Source organism: Lipotes vexillifer, unplaced genomic scaffold, assembly GCF_000442215.2.
Source record: "Lipotes vexillifer unplaced genomic scaffold, Lipotes_vexillifer_v1.1 scaffold2030, whole genome shotgun sequence".
NCBI classification, from domain to species: Eukaryota; Metazoa; Chordata; class Mammalia; order Artiodactyla; family Lipotidae; genus Lipotes; species Lipotes vexillifer.
In genome coordinates this window covers 1,029,100-1,054,314 of record NW_006791849.1, presented here as the reverse complement: position 1 = coordinate 1,054,314, position 25,215 = coordinate 1,029,100, and the positions used below count along the sequence as shown (strand labels likewise).

At 42.9% G+C, this 25,215-nt stretch overlaps 1 protein-coding gene across 1 annotated transcript in view; it reads left to right on the top strand.

Moving 5' to 3' along the window:
- The window catches only part of ACAD10 (acyl-CoA dehydrogenase family member 10), a 46,209-nt gene that overhangs the window by 10,915 nt on the left and 10,079 nt on the right, over positions 1-25,215 (top strand). The window contains 8 exon segments of the mRNA XM_007464875.1: positions 967-996; positions 999-1,107; positions 8,178-8,246; positions 9,984-10,165; positions 14,308-14,458; positions 15,523-15,668; positions 16,423-16,596; positions 24,581-24,981. Coding sequence (XP_007464937.1) covers positions 967-996; positions 999-1,107; positions 8,178-8,246; positions 9,984-10,165; positions 14,308-14,458; positions 15,523-15,668; positions 16,423-16,596; positions 24,581-24,981 — 1,262 coding nt within the window.

The following is a 25,215-nucleotide window of genomic DNA, read 5'->3' as shown; positions in this document are numbered from 1 at the left end:
CCCCAAAAAAAAAAAAAAAAAAAAAAATTATTTTTTTATACAGCAGGTTCTTATTAGTCATCCATTTTATACATATTCGTGTATATATGTCCATCCCAATCTCCCAATTCATCCCACCACCACCACCCCCCACCGTTTTCCCCACTTGGTGTCCATACGTTTGTTCTCTACATCTGTGTCTCTATTTCTGCCCTGCAAACCGGTTCATCTGTACCATTTGAAAGTACTCTTTGTATGCAGCTTCGCATGAGGATTTTTTCCAGTGATGGGATTGTTCTTAGAGCCTCTGCAAAGCTGAGGGACCCTTTCTGATGAGACCAGCTAAGTCAGGCAAACTCCCATTTCCTGCGAATCTGTGTGTAGAGTTCATCTCATTGTGAAGACTAGGGTTAATTAGGCTGTTTCTGCAAGGGAGCCTCAGAGTTTAGCCTGCTGGGGTGGGAAACGCATCTCCTGAAAGCAGCTTTGGCTCGAGCTGCAGGCCTCTGCATAGCTCCTTTCAGCTGTCACGTCATTGTCAGGCATGGTGTGGCCGAGTATGGGGTGAGGGGCACACTTTTCAAGTGAGGGCACTTTTCATCCTCGGCTTAAAGCATTCCATTTAGCAAGATGGGTTTCCATGACTGTGCTTGTGTTTTACAAACAGAACTAAAAGACTTTCCTTTACGGAGCAGGAGTTGGCAGTAAGGACAAAATTGGACACCTGCACAAAGTGAAAATTGTCATGGTGTAAATCCAGTGGCCTTTGCCACACCATAGTGTGATATTCTGGACTCGAGCTGGAGGTGGGGGTGTATGCCTGGGACGCAATCACGTCTGGTACCCCGGGAGGAGCTGCTTTCCTTACAGATCATTCCAAATCAGGGCCCTCTGCACCCATATGCAGTACTCATTAGAAAGAAAGAATGTCTGTCCACATTTGTCCTCCAGAGCTGGTTTGAGTTTTCCTTGCTTTCAAACTTGCAGGCCCATTGGAACTCCTTCAGTTTGATCATGGCAGTCAAATCCCACCTACTACATCAAGCTGGCTAAACATCAGCTGGTTCTGAGGAAGAAACCGCCAGGGACACTGCTCCCATCCGCACATGCAGTAGAGAGGGAGTTCAGGTAAATTTTCAGAGCTGGGGGTGTGCTTGCCATCCCCAGCCTCCGCAGCCCAGCCCCTGAGCTGGCCAATCAGCACTCCATTAAAGTGCCTTGAGACATTTAAAATTACAAGTGTGACTCTCCAAAATTATTTCTAATAAGAACATGTCACCTAATTTTATTTAGGAGCTTGTTTTCGCTTTTCTCTACCTAAACCTCTAGGAGACTAGACTTTTTTTGAGCCTCTATTAAGTGGGGTTGTAGCCCAAGGAGGCATGGCCATGAGTTGATAGTTATTGAAACCTGGGGTTCCTTATATGAATCCCTCTACTTTTATGTATGTTTGATATTTTTAATAATAAAATGTTTAAAATGATAAATGTATTACAACCCATCCAAAATAAAATCTTTTGCTTTGTGAATAGGAAAATTTAAACATAGTAGGTTGAAAAACACTAGCTCCAGACTCTTGGACAGTGAGTGGCAATGCGATGACTGGACTCCAGAGTGGGGCTTCCTCTCCTGGACAGCTTTCTCTTCCTCTTCCTCTTCCGCCTTCCTTCCAGCCTATCATGTTCTGCCGAAGGAAGGTTGCAGAGAGTAGAAGGAAAATGTGATTTCGGCTCCTGGCCTCTTCTTTCTCACCATTTACTGTCTCTCCTCTGACTTTTTGGTTCCTTGAATCTGACTTCTCTAAGTGTTACGGGGACTAATGACTGACATTTATGAAGCCTTCAGGGTTCATTTATGAAGCCTACAGGAAAAAGCCTGTAGCCATTTGTGAGCATTTATAAATGTGCCCATGTGCCAGTGAGTGTGTGCTTGTAGAAGAGAAACGCTGAAATGTAGAACTCCCACTGTCTCTGTGCCTCCTGCTTGTGAACTCTCACCAACTTTCTAGCGTACTGAGGAATTCTGGAGTGTTAGAAGGACATCCAAAAATCCAAGAATGCACAGAATTTCTATTTTAGTAAAGGAATAAAATGTACATTTGAAGATGAAATGTGTATGGTACCTGCTTATAAAATGCCAAATCAAATTTGGAAAACTGTTTGGGAAAACAGTAGAACATAATTTATAAAAACCTCAGGGTAGTCATACTTTTATACCTGATAATTCCAATAGGGGATCTCTCTTTAAAAATATAGCTCTATGTGGCGCCGCAGCCGCCGGGCGGTGGGCGCCCGAGGGGCCGGGAGGCGAGCAGGGACCGCCAGGCGGCTGTGGGCATCGTGTCCGCAGCCAGCGTCCCCGAGGCCACGCTCCGGCCCTGATCACTCGGTGAAGCTGCGCCGCGACAGCGTGGCCGACTTCTGGCGCTGTGAGGACTTGTGTGCGCTGCAGGACTCTCTGCCTCTGCCCGCTGTTCGCGCTTCCCTGCGGGAGGTCCTGCTGGACTTCTAGGCCGACCGCCTCCGTGGGGTGGACTGGACGCCGCTCTTGAGCACCCTCTGCCCGTGATCTGTATCCAGAGTTTCTTCCAGCTGCGGCTTGGCGAGACAGGTTGTGACAGAAATGAAGTTTATAGAAGTCGTGTTCCTGCGATAAGAAATAAAGATGTGACCTTCCAGTTGTGTAGAGCTCATAAATGCTGTGTAAGTGTGTCGGGTGCGCTAAGGAACCTGGAGCTAAGTGGGCTAGTTCTGAGAGAGAGAGACTTAACTATGTTAACAAAGTTTTTTGTCAAGGTATAAAGAACTCTATCACTCTTAAGACAGTAAACTTCACGGGCTGTAATCTGACATGGCAGGGAGCAGATTACGTGGCCAAGATCTTAAAGTATCAGACTATCAGAAGGCATGAAGAAACCTAGGCTGAGAGGCATCGTTCCAGGAGACCTGATCTTGACTGTATGCCTGGTTGGAGGCACATCACTCTGAACTGCAACAAGCTCATTGGTGACCTGGGTTCGTGCTTTTGCAGAATCTCTTCGTGAGGATTTATGGCTTGGAGAAAATGGTACTTTTGGGCTTCACTGGTGGCGCAGTGGTTGAGAGTCCGCCTGCCGTTGCAGGGGACACGGGTTCGTGCCCCGGTCCGGGAAGATCCCACATGCCGCGGAGCGGCTGTGCCCGTGAGCCACGGCCGCTGAGCCTGCGCGTCCGGAGCCTGTTGCTCCGCCACGGGAGAGGCCACAACAGTGAGAGGCCTGCGTACCGCAAAAAAAAAAAGCAACAACAACAAAAGAAACCCGATCATTGTGTGATGAAAGCAGTTATCAAAAAAGTTCTCCAGATGGAAGGAGTGCCAAGTCAGAGTACCAGTGGATAACTTCTCCATCGTGAAGGAACCATCCAAAGCTGCTAGACAGAAAAAGAGAACTCTAATTTGGGGAAGTGATCGAAAAGGAAAAGCTACTATTAGAGATTGGCTGCAAAGCAGCCTGTAAGTAGTGGAAGGAAACACTCTGCTGGTAAAGAAAGTTATGGTTCTGAACCTCTACCACCTGGTGTGTCTGGTTTCCGGCCGTGGCATACTGCAGAACGTGCAAAAAGCAGCACGTCCATCAGAATTTCCTGTGACTGTGACAGTAGAGAGTGCTTCCTCTTCAGAAATCAAAGAGGTCGATGATTCCTCAGAAAGTGTTCAGGAAGAGCCAGAGAAAATCCGTTTGAAACAAGAAGCATTGCCGGGACAAAGTTATCACTTGAAAGCTATAGAGAAGATTATTTTTCAAACAGAAGCCTGATTGCAGCACGCCACAGCTTGTGTGAGGGTTCTGTTTTCCCCTCCCATCTGCATTGTATCCCCGTGAATGGTTCCTTAAGCTTAGACCAGGGTGAATGGTGGACACTTGAACTCTAAGAAATAAAAATCAAAACATGTCATTAGTACTATATTTTCCTTTGCTTAGAACTTTAGTATAGTAGATTTAGGGAGGACCTTAGTGATCATACGATAAAGAAATTGAGTTCTGAATGAATGTCGTCAGCTGATTCATGCTCTTGTTTTACAGATGAGAAAATGGACAGTTCTAGTTGAACTCTCTTTTGATAAGAGGAAAATATGGCCTCATTTTAAATAAAAGTAAAGTTGAAAAAAATATAGCTCTAAATAGAGAGAAAAGCTTTATGCATTAATATGCTCACTGCAGTGTAGTTTATAATAAAAAAATTGGAAACCTACAGGTACAATAAATGAGTAATGATTATGCAGACCTTGGTATTTCTGCTTGTTGGAACAATAACAATAATAGTAATAGCTAACATTTACTGAGTGTTTAGTATGTGTCAGGCACTAAATAAATGCTTTGAATATATTGTTAATTCAAACCATTCTCACAACTCCCTGATATGGTCCTATTATGATCTCCATTTTATAGATGAGGACAGTGAAGCTTAAAGAAGTTAAGCAACATGCCTAGTGACACACATCTAGTATGTGAGTGATGGAGTCTGGCTTCACACCCAGGGCTGGTAGGATTCCATACCCCAGTCTTAATGATTATGCTATTATTGCAGCCAATAAAAGGATGCCTATAATAAAATTAAAATATGTATAATAAATTTTTTTTCCTTTTTGGCCGCCCATTGTGCCTTGGGGGATCTTAGTTCTCCAACCAGGGACTGAACCCAGGCCATGGCAGTGAAAGTGCCAAGTCCTAATCACTGGACCACCAGGGGACTCTGCCGAAAATAAAATTTTAATGTAGCAAAAACAGATACAAACTATATTTATCTTAACTATGTTTTTTGTAAAGACTTGTACATTGAAACAAATATATTGGAAAGGAACACACCAAAATGTTTACCCTGGTCATGTTTGGGTAGTTTGTTAGTACAAATTGTAATTGACAGAAACCCACCTAGCCTGACTTAAGCAATCAAAAAAAAGAAAGGAGGAGAAGTGGTAAAATGTATTGGCTTCATTATCTATACCTTTCAGGTATGGCTGGATCCAGGGGCCCAAATAATGTCACCAGGACCCATTCATTCTCTCTCTCCATCTCACAACACTTCCCTCCTTGATAACCACAGTGAACATTCCAGCATATCTCCTGAGATTGACTCATTGGCCCAACGTGGGTCACAGCTTTGTTCCTGAACCAATCTCTGTGGTCAGGAGGATGCATTATTCAGATTGGCCAAATCTGGGTCTTGTGCTCAACCCTGGAATCAGGATTGAGTCACTCTCACCCAAACCATGTGAACCTACAGTGCGGGAGAGCTGTTTCCCAAAGGAATGTCTAGGTATTACTAGCAGAACATGAAAAGGGGAAAGGACAGCAGGCAGCCAAAAGCAGGAGCCAGTTATTGGTGATAAGACCAACTAATTATTTTTCTATTTAAAAAAATTCCTTCCTTAATGTTGCATAGAATTTATCAGTAAACCCATCGGGCCTGGAGGTTTTTTAGGAAAAGTTTTTGGATTATGGTTTTGATGTAATAGATATTGGGTTATTCAGGTATTTTATTTCGTCTTGCCTTAGTTTTGGTAAATTGTAATTTGCAAGGAATTTGTACATTTATTAAAAAATATAAAATTATATTATAAAATATATACTTATATATGTCCATTTCATGTTAACAGTTGAATTTATTGTTCAAAATATTCCCTTACTATTTTTTTTTTTTAATTTATTTTTGGCTGTGCTGGGTCTTCGTTGTTGCGCGTGGGCTTTCTCTAGTTGCGGCGAGTGGGGGCTTCTCTTCGTTGCAGTGCGCATGCTTCTTATTGTGGTGGCTTCTCTTGTTGTGGAGGATGGGCTCTGGGTGCGCAGGCTTCAGTAGTTGTGGCACACAGGCTCAATAGTTGTGGCTGGTGGGCTCTAGAGCAGAGGCTCAGTAGTTGTGGCACACGGGCTTAGTTGCTCCGCGGCATGTGGGATCTTCCCGGACCAGGGCTTGAACCCACGTCCCCTGCATTGGCAGGCGGATTCTTAACCACTGCACCACCAGGGAGGTCCTCCCTTACTGTCCTTTTAATGTATGTAGGATCTGTAGTGATTTCCCATCTTTACCATTCTTGCTGTGGATTAATAGTATTTTCTCTCTCTTTCATCAGTCTACCTAGGGATTTATCATTGTGTTGATAATTTAAAAGAACAAATGTTTAGTTTTGTTAATTTTTCTGTTGTTTATTTTCTATTTCATTTAGTTCTGCTCTGAGCTTTATTTCTTTCCATCTTCTTACTGTGGGTGTATTTTTACCTTCTTAGGTGTAACCTTAGGCCATTGATTTAACATCTTCCTTCTTTTCTAATATGAGCTTTCAAAGTTATAAATTACTTTGTAAGCACATATGCATCCCACAAATTTTGACATGTGTTTTTATTATTATTATTACAGTTTGAAATATTTTCTAATGTCCCTTGTGATTTCTTCTTTGACCCATGGCTTATATGGAAGTGTGTTATTTAACTTCCAAATATTTGGGCTTTTTCTAGCTATCACATAGTAACAATTTCTCGTTTAATTCTATTGAGGTCTTAGAAATACTCTGTAAGATTTTGATACTTGGGGCTTCCCTGGTGGTGCAGTGGTTAAGAATTCACCTGCCTAATGCAGGAGACACGGGTTCAAGCCCTGGTCTGGGAAGATCCCACATGCCACGGAGCAGCTAAGCCCATGCACCACAACAACTGAGCCTGCGCTCCTAGAGCCCGTGAGCCACAACTACTGAGCCCATGCACCCAGAGCCTGAGCTCTGCAACAAGAGAAGCCACGGCAATGAGAAGCCCGCGCACCGCGACGAAGAGTAGCCCCCGCTCGCCACAACTAGAGAAAGCCGGACACAGCAACGAAGACCCAATGCAGCCAAAAATAATAAATAAATAAATAAATTTATTTATTTTTAAAAAAAGATTTTGATACTTGGAAATTTATTTGGACTTATTTTATGGACCAGTATGTGATATATCTTGGTGAATATACTGTGTGCACTCTAAAAGAATGTGTATCCTGCAGTGTCTGTGTGAGTGTTATAGAAATGTCCATCAGGTCAAGTTGGCTGGTAGTGTTGTTCAGATCTGTGTCTTACTGACTTTTTCTAGTTAGTATAGTTTTGATAAAGTCAGTTACTGATAAAGGCATTTTACAGTCTCAGCTATGATTTTGAGTTTGTCCATTTCTATCTTTCATTCTGATAATTTTTACTTTAGGTATTTTTGAAGCTCTTTTATTAGGCACATACACATTTTTTATTTACTTTTGTAATTTGAAGTATAGTTGATTTAATGTTGTGTTTTAATTTCTGCTATACAGCAAAGTGACTCAGTTATAAATATATATATTCTTTTTTATGCTGTATTTATATATATATATTCTTTTTCATATTCTTTTCCATAATGGTTTATCACAGGATACTGAATACAGTTCCCTGTGCTATACAGTATGACCTTGTTGTTTAAGGCACATACACATTTATGATTGTAATATCTTCCTGGTGAATTAACTCTGGTAGTTCTCTTTGCCTTAAGGTCTCTTTTTCTAATATTGATATAGCTATACCAGCTTTCTTATGCTTACCAATTGTATGGAACTTCCCTTTCCATCCTTTCATATTTTATTTTACTTATTTCTGTCTATGTTTTTATATTTAAAGCATGTCGCTTATAGACAGTATATTAAGTCTTGCTTTTGAACCCAGTAGGACAACTTCTGTCTTTTAATTGGAATGTTTACTCTATTAAATTTAGTGTAATTATCAGTATGTTTGACTCAGGTCTATAATTTTGCTGTTTGATCTTTGTCCCATTTGTCTTTTGTTCTCCTTGCCTTTTTGCTTTCTTGGGTCAATTGAAATTTTTAAATTTTAGCATTCCATTTTAATTTCTGCATGTAAAATTTTTAAATCAAAAAATAATTTCAGGGCTTCCCTGGTGGTGCAGTGGTTGAGAGTCTGCCTGCCGATGCAGGGGACACGGGTTCGTGCCCCGGTCCGGGAAGATCCCACATGCCGTGGAGCAGCTGGGCCCGTGAGCCATGGCTGCTGGGCCTGCGAGTCCGGAGCCTGTGCTCCACAACGGGAGAGGCCACAACAGTGAGAGGCCCACGTATCGCAAACAAAACAAAAACAAAAACTAATAATAATTTCAAGAAAATCCAGTCATCTCATTCAGCAGTGTCTCTCATTTTTCTTTGTTCTGGCAGGATAATGAAAGCCCTTGCGAATGCTGGAGTCCCTGTCCCCAAAGTTCTTGACCTCTGTGAGGATTCAAGGTAATGTTCAGATTTATTTTTTCTATTGTGTATTCAAGCTACAGAAGAGAAAAGTCCTTACACTAACACATTCCAGTTTGCTAGAGTAAAGGCAAGTAAAATTTGGGTAGAAGAGAAAAGAGATTTTATAGTTACCTCCCCTAGAAGTTCACAGATCTTTAAGTTATCCTGAAAGATAAATGCCTGCTTTCGTGAGAATTGGTAGGAAACATCTTTTCAAACATTTAAAAAAATATATGTCCATCTAGCTTCATGTTGCTTGTTTTAATTAATTTTTTTATTGTGGGCTTTCTAAACTGTTTTTGAACTGCTTTATAATATGCTTTCTGAGTCTGTCTCTTTTTTCCCGATTTTTTAACTATGAAAATTTTGAAACATACACAGAAGTTGAAAGAAGAAAAAATAGTATGATGAGCACCCATTTACACTTCATCTAGATGAAAACATTTGTTAACATTTTGCCACATTTGCTTTCTATGTATATGTATATATGTGTATGTGTATATATGTGAATAGGTGTACTATATAGATAAAATAATTTTATAGAAATAGTTAATTATATATAACATTTTTCTTAAAATGTTTTATAACAATTTAATAAGTTTTATTAAATAATTATATAATTATTTTGTAAGTTAATAAGTATATCTTATATGCATGTGTATAAATTATTATTCACTGAAACTTTTGAAGTAAGTTTCAGGCAGCGTACATCTTCTAAGAATAAAGATATTTTCTTTCATAACCACAACAATATTACATTTAAGATAATTAAAAATAATTTAATAATATAATTTAATATCTAGGCCATGTTCAAGTCAGGATGAATAGTTATAATAGTAGAATTTTGTTTTGTTTTGTTTTTTTTGCGGTACGCGGGCCTCTCACCACTGTGGCCTCTCCCGTTGCGGAGCACAGGCTCGGGACACGCACGCTCAGCGGCCATGGCTCACAGGCCCAGCCGCTCCGCGGCATGTGGGATCTTCCCGGACCGGGGCACGAACCCGTGTCCCCTGCATCGGCAGGCGGACTCTCAACCAGTGCACCACCAGGGAAGCCCTAATAGTAGAATTTTCAAAACAACTTTTCAGAGTACTAAACTGATTTCTAGTAGTGACAAAAAGATGGATCAATGACATTTTGGTGTGTCACCTTAATACTTTGGGGTGTTGTATATGCCATTCATACCACTGGATAATGATGAAAATAAAATCAATAACAAGAAGGGATACTTATCTAACCCTCATTGAGGCCAGAAACATATGCCAGGCATTCCCTATGTATTTGCTCCCTTAATTCTTAACTATCCTTTGAAGCATTATAGATTAAAAAAAAACAAAGCTCAGAGAGCTTTAATATGTTTCTCAGGATCACACTGCTAGGAAGGGCAGAGGTGGCACTTAAGCCTGGTTCTCTGACTCCAAATCCCCCTCTCAACATGCTGCTTTCCTGTATTATCACACTTAATCCCATTCCGATGGCTTCTACAAGTGGACCAAAGAGAAGAGAGGCATGCTGGCAAGGAAGTGTAGACAGGGATGTGTGTGTGTGGATTGGTTTGGGGAGGGAGTACTTCGAACCCCTGTGCTTATGTGCAAAGGAAAAAGGAAGTCTCCAGTACTCTGGATCCAAACTCCCACCCAGCACTCAAAGCTGACACACAGGACAGAGCAGTGCCATGACTAACAGCCTGCCACATCATGGGCCACTGAAACAGCCTGTCTGTGTCCCTGCTAGGGTCATCGGCACTCCCTTCTATCTGATGGAGTACTGCCCAGGCCTCATCTACAAAGACCCCTCTCTGCCAGGCTTGGAGCCCAGCCAGAGGCGGGCCATCTACACTGCCATGAACAGAGTCTTGTGCAAGATTCACAGTGTGGACCTCAAGGCCGCAGGCCTAGAAGACTATGGGAAACATGGTGAGCATGGGGCCACTTGTCTTCTGTGCTGCTGTTTCCTCACTGGTGCCTCTGCTTTCATGATTTCCATGGTACCAAGGTTTTAAGGCACCACTGGGCTTGTTAGCTTCCTACTTGGAAATCCACTTTCATTTTAGTATAAGTGTCACTTACCTAGATGCTTTGTCCTGAGATAAATCCCTTCATGGACTACAGAATCTCTCTTCCCTGAAACTTTTATCTCACTGTATCATTTAAATCTTTTTTTTTTTCGATACTGGCCAAAAGTACTTAAGATACATATTTTCTTCTCCATTTTTCACCATTTCGTCTAAATATTCTTTTCAATATTTAGAGGAAAGACTTAGGGATATATTTTTAAAATGCCATTATGCCAAGGTATTTGTTTGTATAATTTGTTTCTGTTTTCTTCTTTCTTTTTTTTAAAAAATGTCTGAGAGTTCCAGTTGGTCCTCATGCTTGGAAGCACTTGGTATTGTCAGGTTTTCCCTTTTCTTTTTTTCTGGAAGTCAGTTGTATTGAAATGTAGCATTTTACGAATGTTGACAAATGCACACACTTTTATAACCACCATCACCATTGTCTTCATGCTTTTGCATGCAGAAACTTTAGCATGAGCCAAAGAGTTTCACTTTGTCTGCCCTGCAGCATTCAAGACTGTCTGACTCTCAACCAGTGTGCATTGTTGACCATGGTCAAAAAGAATCTCTCAAATAAGCTGTATTTTGTTCTTTCTCTGCTTTTAACCAAAATGTGCCTGTTTTGTCTAGGACCATATCAAAGGCTGCAGTATGTGTCCAAAGTACATCAACTTCCTGACACATTTCTACCAAGTTACCTAAAATTCTGTCATTCCATAGGCACATGATCTGAGGTCTCAAAACTAACCATTTGAGAAACTTTGCTACCACAGAGCAGGCTTGCTGACTTCACAGCCCCAATTGATGGAGTTCTTCACCCCTTCCATACGCAGCCTGATCCATATCATACACTAACCTGTTGACCAGAGTTACCAGCTTAGTGGGGTTCCCCTCCATCTTGGGGGTCTCATTGGAAAATATTTACAGTAAAAATTTATTTGTTGTTTATCCAAAATTCCAGTTTAACTGAGCATCCTCTATTTTATCTGGGAGCCCTAGTTACCAGTAAAAGGGTCAGCAGGCAAAGACCATAGATGTTGCCTATATTGAGCCATTGTTTCAAAGTGGAAGGAGCCCTAGACCAGAAGTCAGGTGCTGATTTGTGGGGTGACCTTGGGCAAGTCCCATTACTTTGTTATAGTTTTCTCAACAGTAAAGGTTCAGTAAAATATAAAACAAAACAAAAAAACCCTGCCCTGCCCCCCTCACAGTGCTGATGTGAAAAGCAAAGGAGATGGCACCTGTCCTAGTGTTTTGAATGGAGATAAAGCCTCTGTCACATGAAGCAATGGGCAATGTGACATCCCATCCCGCAGTGGAGAGAGAGCAGCCTAAGGAGGCCTCTCCCATGTGCTGAGTGGATCCTTTGCCTTTTATTTTTAAAGTAGACTGTTTTGATGCACTTTCCACTGGCCTATTAGTTTGACAAAGAGACAAAGCAGAAATCTGGTGTGATTTTATATGACTCAGGGTCAGCCTCCTGGGCCGCAAGGCTGTGTTTGGAGCCTTATCGAATAAAGCAGCTTCCTCAAATTTCACATTCACTGATCCAGTTTACAGGGGCATCAGATCTTCCTTTTCTTCTCAAGTTATGTCAGGAACCCAGCTGCTGCGTGGGGCATTGGCTATATATAGATAGTACACCATTTGTGTGAAATTGGTATATTTGAATAAATTTAAATGTTTATTTGCACACGTGAAGATATCTCCAAAAGGATGCCTAAGAAATTGGTCACATGGGTTGCCTTTGGGGAATAACGGCTGAGTGGCTGGGCAGGGGGATGGGAGAAAATCTTTATTGCACTCCTTTTTGTCACTTTAATTTCGAGCCATGTGAATATATGATTTATTGAAGAGAACAAATTTAAATTTGTAAGGAAAAGAAAAAGCACACCAACATGATTTCTGATCAAAAGGGACTTTTGACCAGATCCTTTAGGTCCAGTCTAGTTATCACAAAGAACCTTTCCATCAAGGACCTGCAGGGAACTATAATTCTCTTTTCTCATCCCAGAGGGCAAGCTGCTTTGGGGAGGAAGGGCGTTAGTGCCTTGGCAGGCCTGCTCGGGACCAGTGGCCAACAGAGCCAGAGCCAGGGACAGCTCTATTCAACTCCCCCCAAAATGTCTGAGGTTGAATTGCAACTGGTTGATCATTTTGGCTCAACATCTGAGTCCTGACTTTGGGGCCTGGGTAGATAGATAGAGGGCATCCAAAAAGCAATCCTACCTGCTGTACTTTCAGCCTAACAATATATTTTTGTGACTAAGTGCTTTTGTGGTGCATGTTTGCATGCAGCCATTGGGGGGGGGGGGTGTATGCGTGGGGGGCAGGGGGACATCCTAAATCCATATAGGAGATTTTCCTGAGGGGCTCCTTCCGCAAAGGCTCAGTTCCTGGTGGCCTTTGTATTCAATTTATTATGATAATTTTCAAACTCTAGAAATGTGAAATAGTACAATGAATAACTATATGCCCACAACTGATTTTAACAATGGTTAACTTTTGCCGTATTCCTTTATATAGCTCTTTCTGTTTCTATCTGCACAATTAACAAAGTTGTAGAGATCCTGGCGCTTGACTCCTAACAGCTTCAGTACGCATTTCCTACATTTCCTAATAGTAAGGACATCTCCCAGCACCATTATCACATCCAAGGAAATTTACCATTTTCCCAGAATATATAGAACCCAGTCCATATTCAGATTTCCTCATTACCCCCCTTACATCTTTTATAAGTGAGTTTTTTTGGTTGGTTTTCCAAATCGGGATCCGATCAAAGAATCTAGAACAGTCCCCTCACTGTTTTTTTTTAATGAATTTTTTAAGGGACCAGGTAAGTATATTATAGGTTTGTTTTGATTGTTACCTTATGATTTCATTTCCTGCTATCTTCTACTTCCTATAATTCTGAAAACTGGAAGTTAGTTCTAAAGGCTTGATTTGTTTGGGGTTAAGTTCCTGTGGATTTTGATCTCACCTCTCATCCAGCCCTGCTGGATCCTCCGAAGGACAGGTGTCTGGGTGCTCTTAGTGTGCCGTGGACTCACAGAAGGAGCTCAATCTCTCTATATTTGTCTTCAAGCTTCTGGGGAACATTTTTCTCTCAGATGAGGGGTGAGGGCTTGACTTAGAGCTAGTGGCGTGATGTGTTATTAATTATGAATTGTTTTAATAGTGACAATAATTGTCAACTGACAACTAATAACAGTGACAGTAATAATGGTCATTATTCATTGAGCAGCCTTCTGTGTTTGGCATATTATATATGGACTTCATTTGGCCTTCTCAGTGGTCCTAGGGAATATAGGTGGCAGTACATTCATTGTACAGATGAAGCAATGGAGGCTTAGAGAGGTTAAATTAGTTGAAAAGCTTAACTGTGAGCCAGGCAACTCCAGAACTCCCTCCAGTTTGTGGTCCCAGATATAACTTGCAAGTTCCTCAACTGTGGTAACTCTGGTAGCAAACAACTGAATAATAGCAAATACTCATGTAGTACTTACTACATGCCAGGAACATTTGCAGGGGCTTTACATATTTTGTCCTCCCAGCAACTCTATGAGGGCCATCTCATCAATGAGGAAACAAAAGCATAGAAAGGTAAAGTAACCTGCCTGAGATCACACAGAGAATGGCAGAGCTGGGAGCCAAACCCAGACCATCCATCCACCCCAGAGCCTGTGCTCTTAGCCAAACACTGTCCTTTAGCCAAGAAGGGATTTATTAAAGGCTGTTAGGAAGCTCATAGGATCTGAGAGGGCCAGGGATCAGGCTCGGAGGCTATGTGGCTGGGAACAATGCCCAGATCACACAGATCCAGCCAAGATAAAACAGCAGTGGCTTCCAGGTTGAGGGGGCAGGAACATCATGTGGGAAATTGTCTAGTCATGGGAAGAAGATGCCTCAGACGTTACAAAGGGTTTCATCGCACTGGTTGATTTTCGAAACCTCTGGAGGTTGCTGAGATGGCACACCATGTTCTAATCCTTTTTCCCTCAGGGGACTATGTTGCATGCCAGGTACAAACATGGATCAAGCAGTATCGAGCCTCGGAAACCAGCACCATCCCGCCAATGGAGAGGCTCATCGAGTGGCTGCCCCTCCACCTTCCCAGGCAGCAGCAGACCACAGTGGTGCATGGGGACTTCAGGTCGACTGGGCATGAGGAGGGCTGATACTTAGTTGTGGAAAGTGATGGGAAGGGTATTTGAAGGGGAAATTAAGCAGCTGGTCTTGCCCCAGTTTACAGTTGACAATTATCCACTACACGGGCTCTCCCTGTGCGTGGCCTTTAAGGCAGGGTTTCTCAGCTTTGGCAGTATTGACGTTTGGGGCCAGATGATTCTCTGTGATGGCTGGCCTGGCCTGTGCAACAGCAGGAGTTAGTACCACCCCCTGGGTCTGAAGGTACAAGCACGGGCTTCAGTTGTAACGACAACTCCAAAGCTGCGTGGCTGTCAACAGCGACAGCAATGATCTTACTCATGAGTCTGCAGTCTGGGACAGGATGGCTTGTTTGAGCCACTGAGGTGGGTCTCAGGAATCACCTGAAGGCTCGCTCACACCTGCACCAGGGCAGAGAAGAGCTGGGCTCCCTGAGCCTCTCTGTGTCTCTGTGGTTTCCCACCTGGTCTCTCCAGTATGGCAGCTTCCAGCTGGACTTCTTACCTAGTGGCTCACGGTTGCAAAGGTGTGTGTTCTGAGGGGAGAGGGCCGGGAGGAGCTGATCACCTTTTCTGTCCCTGTCTCAGGAGTCACTCAGCACCACGTCCACCTGTATTATAATTGTTAGAAGTGAGCTGCTTCCAGGGGTGAAGGATTAGACTCTTTCTTTTGTGGTAGGAGTGTCAAAAAATTGCAGACCTGTTTTAAAACCATCTTGGGAAGGAGTAATTACCAGAATCCAGACATGGTCTCTATGTGGCGAGGGCCACCTGACCAAAGCTGTGGCCCTCAGGAGAGGAATACAGCTGTCCCTCAGCTATCTGCTGAGAGGGGGTTGGGGAATTAATGTGCAGGCCCCCTTCCCATTGTCTGCTGGTGTCCCGTTGGCTGCTCCCAGCTGAGCCAAAGGGCAAGGGAGCTGGTGGATGCAGCCCATGCAGGCTCCCGGGCACATGGGAGGGGTGGGGAGTGCTCCTGAAGGGGTCAGCAGAAGACGCCCAGCGGTCACTTTTCTTAGCACTGTCTCCATCCCTTCTGTGGCTCCTGCAGGCTGGACAACCTGCTGTTCCATCCGGAAACGGCTGAGGTGCTTGCCGTCCTTGACTGGGAACTCTCTACCTTAGGCGACCCCCTTGCCGATGTGGCCTACAGCTGCCTGGCTCACTACCTGCCATCCAGCTCTCCCGTTCAGCCAGGTAGGAACTGCTGCTGGGGGAGTGAGGGATGGAGCCAGTGCTCTTCTCAAAGCTTTGGGGCAAACTGCTGAAACAGTTAGTGATGGGGCTGCTTCGTGAGAGTCAGGTATTGAGTATTCCTTCTACAGCGTCATGTTTAATGACAGTATAGGATTTCACTGTTATAGAATTAACTTAATAAGGCATTTGGTTTGATTCCTATTTGGATATTTGTTTCCAGTTTTGTTTTGTTTTTTTAAGTATTACCTTCCCTGTGCTTCCACAAAAAATGGCAGTGAATATCTGTGTAGTAATATCTTTGCCTGTATATAAGTTATACTAGGATAAATTCTTGGAACAGAACATATTACATGCTTCTAAACCATCAAAATGTTACAAATGAAGGAAATAAGTAAGATTTTTTATTTGTTGCAGTTATCTTTTTCATAATTTGGCGAGATCTTTGAATACCATTTTTTTAATCAAATGACTGATAGAAAATAATATGCATCCACCCTGAACTGTGGCCCAGATGGAACTGGAGGCCCCTCATTCCTTCCTTTACTGCCAATTTAGTCTGAAACTTTTAAGAGCCAAATTGTGAATAACAGCTTCATGCCTGGACTCCAGACATCTTGAAATGATGAGCTATAACCCTTTGAACTAGTTGTGAAGCTGATTTCCAAGGGACAAAATGATTTTCAGAATTCAAATACTTGGAGCCACAGGAGAGCATGGGGTTTTTGCCTAGTCCTGGGTCTGTCTGTCGCTTCAGGTTTGAGTGACAGTGATCTGTCTGAGCTGGGAATCCCTACTGCAGAGGAGTATTTCAGGATGTACTGTCTTCACATGGGGATCCATCCCGCTGAGAACTGGAACTTCTACATGGCTTTCTCCTTTTTCCGCATTGCTGTGATCCTGCAGGGAGTCTACAAGCACACACTCACAGGTAATGGGGGCCTGGGAGAGCTGGCCTCGGGCTGTGAGTCCCAAGGGGCTTCTATCCCTGCAACCCTCTCGTGACCGAACTACAAGATTCAGTTAATTCAACCATTTGTCATTAAGTGTATATCATATATATATTTTTTTAAATATCATATTTAAAATTTTTTAAGTTATTAAAATAAGGCACAAAAATTTTTAAAGTAAAAACATACATGATAAGAATTCAACCATATAGAAGAATATAAAATGATTTTCCGGGCTTCCCTGGTGGCGCAGTGGTTGGGAGTCTGCCTGCCGATGCGGGGCACGTGGGTTCATGCCCCGGTTTGGGAGGATCCCACGTGCCGCGGAGCGGCTGGGCCCGTGAGCTATGGCCGCTGAGCCTGCGCGTCCGGAGCCTGTGCTCCGCAACGGGAGACGCCACAGAAGTGAGAGGCCCGCGTACCAAAAAATTAAAAAAAAAGGTAAAATACTTTATTTAACTACTGTTTCCTAGACTGTATCTTTTAAGTTTGAACTTTTGAGAAGAAAAGTTAAGTATCGCTACTTAGAACTGATGGTTTGATATATACATATGTCACCTATGGAGTGTTCATATATATATGCGAGGATGGCACAGTGTTATTAGTTTTAATTCTAAATTCTATAGGGTAGAAATGGAAATAATCTATATCCTAAATTATTTAAGAAAGTAGAAAGACAGATTAAAGTTTGTTTCCTATGTAGAAGGAAGGCAAGTAGAAAGCAAGCAGTTAGAATCTACCCAAAAGACCTAGAAGTAGTGACTAAGCCAATAGCATTAAGTACCCCTAATTATGCACATTATAATCTATAAATTCCATTCTCACCAAAAGGAACCAGGACTCCTTGGAGAAAGTGGCTGATTTCAGGTCTAGGGCAGAATATCCACAAGATGAACCTGGAACATCTTGCTGTACCAGAAAGCAAGGATGTTGTTGAAGATTAAGAGGGTCATATCTAAAGGTCTCAGGAGTCAACTTGAATAGGCTCCCACTTGCTAATGACAGGAAACTTTGAGCACCAGTATGATGATAGCTGAAATGGATGAAACACATCAAATATATTTAAATCCATGAGTAAAGAGTGATACTAAAACAAAGAGACAGTGTCTCACTGGTGACTTTGGAGGTTGGCAGGAAAGCAACCCATTACTCTGAAAATTGGTAAATAAAGGGAAGAGAGTCAAGCATTTATCCTGCCTTTCCTATACAAATTACATATCAGGCTAACCAAATGATTGATGAGAGAAAGTTTCTCTTTAGAGAAGCATCCTGGACCCAATGATAGAATTAGCGTGTCACCAATTTGCCACCCCTACTACATGAATGCATCTGGACAATAAGCATTAATGGTGCTGAAATCGAGAGAGGCAGCCAGACATTACATACCTCCTGATGCTGCCCTCAAAAGTCGAACCTGGATCTGACCAAGCCTCGAGTGCCAACCACCAACTTACAGGGAACAGAGGGTTCAGCGGAGCAAATTCAACAGCACCATTGAGGCAAAGCCATTCACAAAAAAATCCAGATTCTGGGAAACTTCACAGAGCAAACAATTTAGTTTCTTCAACAGATAAAAAAGGGGAACAGATGTTGAAAAGGGAACCTATAGATTGAACGGGACTTAAAAGATACATTAGCCAAAAATAGTATTTGGACCTTATTCAGATCCCTGTTTGAAAAAAGAAATTTTCTGAAAAAAAATATTTGAGACAATCAGTGAAAAATGAATTCTGACTGGAGAGTTGATGATATTAAGTCATCATAGTTAACTGTTTAAGTGTGATAATGGTATTGTTGTGGGTGTTTTTAAGTCTTTGTTTTTAGACATAAATGAAATGTTTATAAATAAAATGATGTGGTATTTGGGATTTACTTTAGCAAAATCCAGGGCAGTGGGGGTGGGGAGGGCAGAGGGTGAAATAGGATTGGCCATGCTTTGACTATTGTTGGAGCTGAGTGGTAGAAACCTGTAGGTTCATTATATTCTTCTGTCTAGTTTTGTTTGTCTTTGAAATTTTCCGAGATGAAAACTTAAAAGGCACATAGAAAGAAGCCCAGCAGTGGGTTTGCTAGTACTATGGGGACATCTTAGCTTCGTGGTCATCAATACCCGAGGCTTTCTGGCAGCATGTCGCTCTCAGCCAGGGTGCCAGAATCTTCTGAGAAAGGCAGTTGCAATAGGGGAATTGATCATCCATTCACTCACAAGAGCCTCTCCTAGGCCAGGTACTGTGCCAGGTGTTAGTGGCAATAGAAGGTTGTGATTTTTCCAGAGAAGAATCAGCATCCGGAGAATTTCTAGTTTAACCCTCTGTGATCTCAATAAGCAGTAATTCCTGGAAATGGTATTTTCTCTTCTTTTGGAGAGTCTCAGCTCTAAGCCAGTATTTCCCAATTTTTGTTATGGTTTTGCAGTGAAAGGTAACCAGAAACATTTAATTAAACAGAATGGCTGCTAAGTCCAAACAGTGATGTGCAGGCCTGATTGCCTGTGGGCATTTTCTAGTGGGCAGCCAAGTTCTCACTGGGTTCTGCTCCAGTGACTGGGGATAGCTGGATCGATTTTGCCCATTATGTCAATTATATCTCAGTTTTTAAAACAGAATTATTCATTCTAGAATCTCTACACCAATAAGCTTCGCCAGATTGTCCTCAAGTTGCCTATCAGGAAGCCCTTTGACAGTCCAAGATCCTGTGAGCCGCTGGCTTAGCCTCAAGCTTGTCTTGACCTCAGAGGCAAAACACGCCAGTGTTTGCCACCACATGGAAAAACAGATGTGCTGTCCTTTCAGGCCTCTGTTCCTCTGATCCTGATTGTGCTCTCCCTTCCCTCCTACCTGGAAGGCCAGCAGACATTCTGAGGAAGTGCCTTAGTTTTCTTACGCAAAAACAGTGAAGTCAGTTTTTTTAAAGAATAGGATAAAATCATTTGATTAGGGAAACAAAAAACTCAACTCTTTGAACACAAGTATTATTTCTGCGCATTTGTCTTCTTAATTAGCTGTTAAAGTCTTTTTTTTTTTTTTTTTTAACAGTTGAGATACTTGGTATCACCCTGGGAAAGAGGGTTTTGGAGAAGAACAATGTGTTTCAAAGGCATTCTCTCTGTGATGTCATCACAGGAGATTTGGGCTCATCCTTAGGTTGGCAGAGGGACAACAGTGACCAGAGCCTGGGGGCTGATTTTACAGTCTATACCAGCTGACCCCAAGTACCACGTTCCTTCATTAAGAAGTGGTTACTGAAGTTTAGGATTCTTGTAGATGGCTGCTGAAATTCTAGAAAGGAAAAAGTGCTGGTGGCTGCAGTTTAGGAAGACGTCAGTCGTGGATGTGGTCTTTTCTTCTGGGATTAGATTTGGGAAAATATATCGGAAGTGATAGTTTTAAATCAACCCAAGCTCATACAAGTGACCTTCCAAGAGACAAAGCAGTACTCTGAGAGCAAGATCCTACTAAGGAAATGAAAATTAAGAAAACACTTTGTACCCTCTGTTAGAAAAAGAATCGAGGATCGGTTCAAGATGGTGGAGAAGGAGGACGCGCGCTCACTCCTCCTGCGAGAGCTCCGGCACCGCAGCTATAGCTGCTCAACAGTCATCCACAGGAAGACACGAGCTCACCAACAGAGATACCCCAATCCAAAGACAAGGGAGAAGCTGCAGTGAGACGGTAGGAGGGGCGCAATCACACAAAAAAAATCAAATCCCATAACTGCTGGGTGGGTGACTCACAAACTGGAGAACACTTATACCACAGAAGTCCACCCACTGGAGTGAAGGTTCTGAGTCCCATGTCAGGCTTCCCAACCTGGGGGTCTGGCAACGGAAGGAGGAATTCCCAGAGAATCAGACTTTGAAGGCTAGAGGGATTTGATTGCAGGACTTCGACAGGACTGGGGGAAACAGAGACTCCACTCTTGGAGGACACACACAAAGTAGTGAGCACATCAGGACCCAGGGGAAGGAGAAGTGACCCCATAGGAGACTGAACCAGACCTACCTGCTAGGGTTGGAGGGTCTCCTGCAGAGGCCCGGGTGGGGGGGCGGTGGCTGTGGCTCACCATGGGGACAAGGACACTGGCAGCAGAAGTTCTGGGAAATACCCCTTGGCATGAGCCCTGCCCCACCAAAGTGCCTGTAGGCACCAGTGTTGGGTCACCTCAGGCCAAACAACCAACAGGGAAGGAACTCAGCCCCACCCATCAGCAGACCAGAGGATTAAAGTTTTACTGAGCTCTGCCCACTAGAGCAACACCCAGCTCTACCCACCACCACTCTCTCCCATCAGGAAGCTGGCACAAGCCTCTTAGATAGCCTCATCCACCAGAGGGCAGACAGCAGAAGCAAGAAGAACTACAATCCTGCAGCCTGTGGAACGAAAACCACATTCACAGAAAGATAGACAAGAAAAGGCAGAGGACTATGTACCAGGTGAAGGAATAAGATAAAACCCCAGAAAAACAACTAAATGAAGTGGAGATAGGCAACCTTCCAGAAAAAGAATTCAGAATAATGATAGTGAAGATGATCCAGGACCTCGGAAAAAGAATGGAGGCAAAGATTGAGAAGACGCAAGAAATGTTTAACAAAGACCTAGAAGAATTAAAGAACAAACAAACAGAGATGAACAATACAATAACCAAAACGAAAACTACACTAGAAGGAATCAATAGCAGAATAACTGAGGCAAAAGAACAGATAAGTGACCTGGAAGACAGAATGGTGGAGTTCATTGCTGCAGAACAGAATAAAGAAAAAAGAATGAAAAGAAATGAAGACATCCTGAGACCTATGGGACAACATTAAACACCAGCATTCACATTATAGGGGTCCCAGAAGGAGAAAAGAGAGAGAAAGGACCCTAGAAAATATTTGAAGAGATTATAGTCAAAACCTTCCTAACATGGGAAAGGAAATAGCCACCAAGTCCAGGAAGCACAGAGAGTCCCAGGCAGGATAAACCCAAGGAGAAACATGCCAAGACACATAGTAACCAAATTGACAAAAATTAAAGACAAAGAAAAATTATTAAAAGCAACAAGAGAAAAATGACAAATAACATACAAGGGAACTCCCATTAGGTTAACCATTGATCTCTCAGCAGAAACTCTACAATCCAGAAGGGAGTGACACAGTATATTTAAAGTGATGAAAGGGAAGAACCTACAACCAAGATTACTCTACCTGGCAAGGATCTCATTCAGATTCAATGGAGAAATCAAAAGCTTTACAGACAAGCAAAAGCTAAGAGAATTCAGCACCACCAGACCAGCTCTACAACAAATGCTAAAGGAACTTCTCTAAGTGGGAAACATAAGAGAAGAAAAGGACCTACAGAAACCAACCCAAAACAATTAAGAGAATGGTAATAGGAACATACGTATCGATAATTACCTTAAATGTGAATGGATTAAATGCTCCAACCAAAAGACACGGGCTCACTGAATGGATAAAAAAACAAGACCAGGGCTTCCCTGGTGGCGCAGTGCTTGAGAGTCCGCCTGCCGATGCAGGAGACGCGGGGTCGGGCCCCGTTTCGGGAAGATCCCACATGCCGCGGAGCGGCTGGGCCCGTGAGCCATGGCCGCTGAGCCTGCGCGTCCGGAGCCTGTGCTCCGCAAATGGGAGAGGCCACAACAGTGAGAGGCCCGCATATATATATGCTGTCTACAAGAGACCCACTTCAGACCTAGGGACACATACAGACTGAAAGTGAGGGAATGGAAAAAGATATTCCATGCAAATGGAAATCAAAAGAAAGCTGGAGTAGCAATACTCGTATCAGACAAAATAGACTTTAAAATAAAGAATGTTACAAGAGAGAAGGAAGGACACTACATAATGATCAAGGGATCAATCCAAGAAGATATAACAATTATAAATACACATGCACCCAACATAGGAGCACCTCAATATATAAGGCAAATGCTAACAGCTATAAAAGAGGAAATCGACAGTAACACAATAATAGTGGGGGAGTTTAACACCTCACTTACACCAATGGACAGATCATCCAGACAGAAAATTAATAAGGAAACACAAGCTTTAAATGACACAATAGACCAGATAGATTTAATTGATATTTATAGAACATTCCACCTAAAAGTGGCAGAATACACTTTCTTCTCAAGTGCACATGAAACATTCTCCAGGATAGATCACATCTTGGGTCACAAATCAAGCCTTGGTAAATTTAAGAAAATTGAAATCACATTAAGCATCTTTTCCGACCACAACGCTATGAGATTAGAAATAAATTACAGGGAAAAAAACATAAAAAACACAAACACATGGAGGCTAAACAGTACATTACTAAATAACCAAGAGACCAGTGAAGAAATCAAAGGGGAAATAAAAAAAATACCTAGAGACAAATGACAACCAAAAGATGACAATCCAAAACCTATGGGATGCAGCAAAAGCAGTTCTAAGAGGGAAGTTTATAGCAATAAAATCCTACCTCAAGAAACAAGAAAAATGTCAAATAATCTAACCTTACACCTAAAGGAACTAGAGAAAGAAGAACAAACAAAACCCAAAGTTAGTAGAAGGAAAGAAATCATAAAGATGAGAGCAGAAATAAATGAAATAGAAACAAAGAAAACAATAGAAAAAATCATTATGAATAACAGTGAATGTTAAGGGGGGGATATCTTTCCCTTCAATGAGACCTGTACAGTCTGAATTAGGAGGGGAAAATGTAGCCTAGCCCACTCGTGCTCAGTGGCCCTCGCTGTAAGTCTGTGACTCAGGGAAGGGGGTTACCTGATTCCCAACTGGCCCCCCAGGGCCTGGGTCCATACCCAGTACCCAGAAGGTGCCAAGCAAAGACTTGCTGAAGTCCAGTGGGCTGCATTCTCTGCTGTGTGGATCTGGTTCCCAATTTGTAAGGAATAGCGTAATATCTTTAAAACCAAAGCTGCATGAGAATGGTTCTTTTGAGGACTAGCCCTTGACCATTGGCAGGAGCCAGAAGTAAAATAGGCCTCGGCAAAGATCCATTTATTGATACAAAGCAGATGAGGAAAACAGTCTCTTTAGAACATGGAAATGCTAAAAACAATCCAGGTGAGCTGACTGAAAAATCCCACTATAAAAAGGCAATGTTCACAGTATAAGGAGACACATGGATGGATCCCAGATATACTGAGTGAAAGAAGCCACACTGAAAAGAACATGACATGTATTTATGTGACATTCTGGAAAAGACAAACTACAGGAACATAGATCAGTGTTATTCCCCAGGGGCAAGGGGAAAGGTCTGACTACAGAGGGACCCCATGGAAGTTTGGGGATGATGGGAATATGTGTACTGATCTTGATGGTGGCAGTGGTTGCCTGACTAAGCTCACGGAACTGTACGCTTTATAAAGAGGATGTATGTACACTACATCTTAATTTAAATTTTTTCAAAAATCTTTTCTTAAAAAAGTCTTGATATGTGTATTAAGCAAAGAAAAAAACAGAGCATGAGTAGTGTGACTTCTGTGATGCTGATGACAGTGTTGATCTAGACAAAGTGGTGCCCAGGAACTAGCCATTAATCCAATCCCCTGTGACTATCATTATGAATTTCATGGCAGGGCTTCCTATAGGCCAAGGTGACAGCAGAAGTGATTTGGGGAATTCCCAATTTAATTTAGTTTCTTTAGGAAAAGAAGAGATAAAGAGCAGGGAGCAGGCCAACTGAGTCCAACTTCTGCTCCCAGCCCACTGATGTAAGCTTGGGCACGTCTCCTCCTTAAAACCTGGATCCTTGTCTGTAAAGTGGGGATTAAAACAGTGTAGCTCCAGGAATTCAATTAGCTATAATAATGCATGTCAAGCACTTAGCGCTGAGTCTGGTGCAGGTCAAGTGCTCAGCAAGTGGTAGTAGCGGCTGATGGAACAATACTGTCACATGTTAGCATCACTATTAAGGGTTATTTAGGGGGTACTCACTGGTTTTCTTTGCCTCTGCTTAGGGCATGCAAGCTCGGCTACTGGGGAACAAACTGGAAAGCTGACTGAATTTATGTCTAACCTGGCATGGGATTTTGCAGTCAAAGAAGGGTTCCGGATTTTCAAGGAGATGCCAGCCACCAAACCGTTAACAAGGCCCCACCACACACGGGCCAGGCCACAGTCCCTGCCGAGGACCCCAGGCATGAGGAGTTATGTCACCTCGACAGACTCTTCCCCAGCTCATGTCTCAAAGGGAGCTCTGGTCTTCTCTCCAGAAGGCCTTTCCCCACCAGTCAGGGAGCTGTATCAGCGGCTGAAGCAGTCTATGGAGCGGCATGTGTACCCCGCTGAGCCAGAGCTGCAGCATTACCAGGCGTCAGCCGAGAAGTGGGCCCCTTCCCCGCTGGTCGAAGATCTCAAGGTAAAGCAGCGTTTCGAGATGTGGGGAGACCTCGTTAGCAAGGCCCAACCTCAGCTCCTACGCCAGTCACATCTGTTCCCTCCCAGTCAGCGAAGAGATGGGAGGGCCGAGTTGAATGATCTCCGCTTTCCACCGTCATTAGAAAGAGCCAGCTCTAGATCACTCAGTTTCACTTCATTGCCTTTTCTGTGTGACGGTGTCTCGGCCTCATACTCAACCAGGCAGAGGAATGCC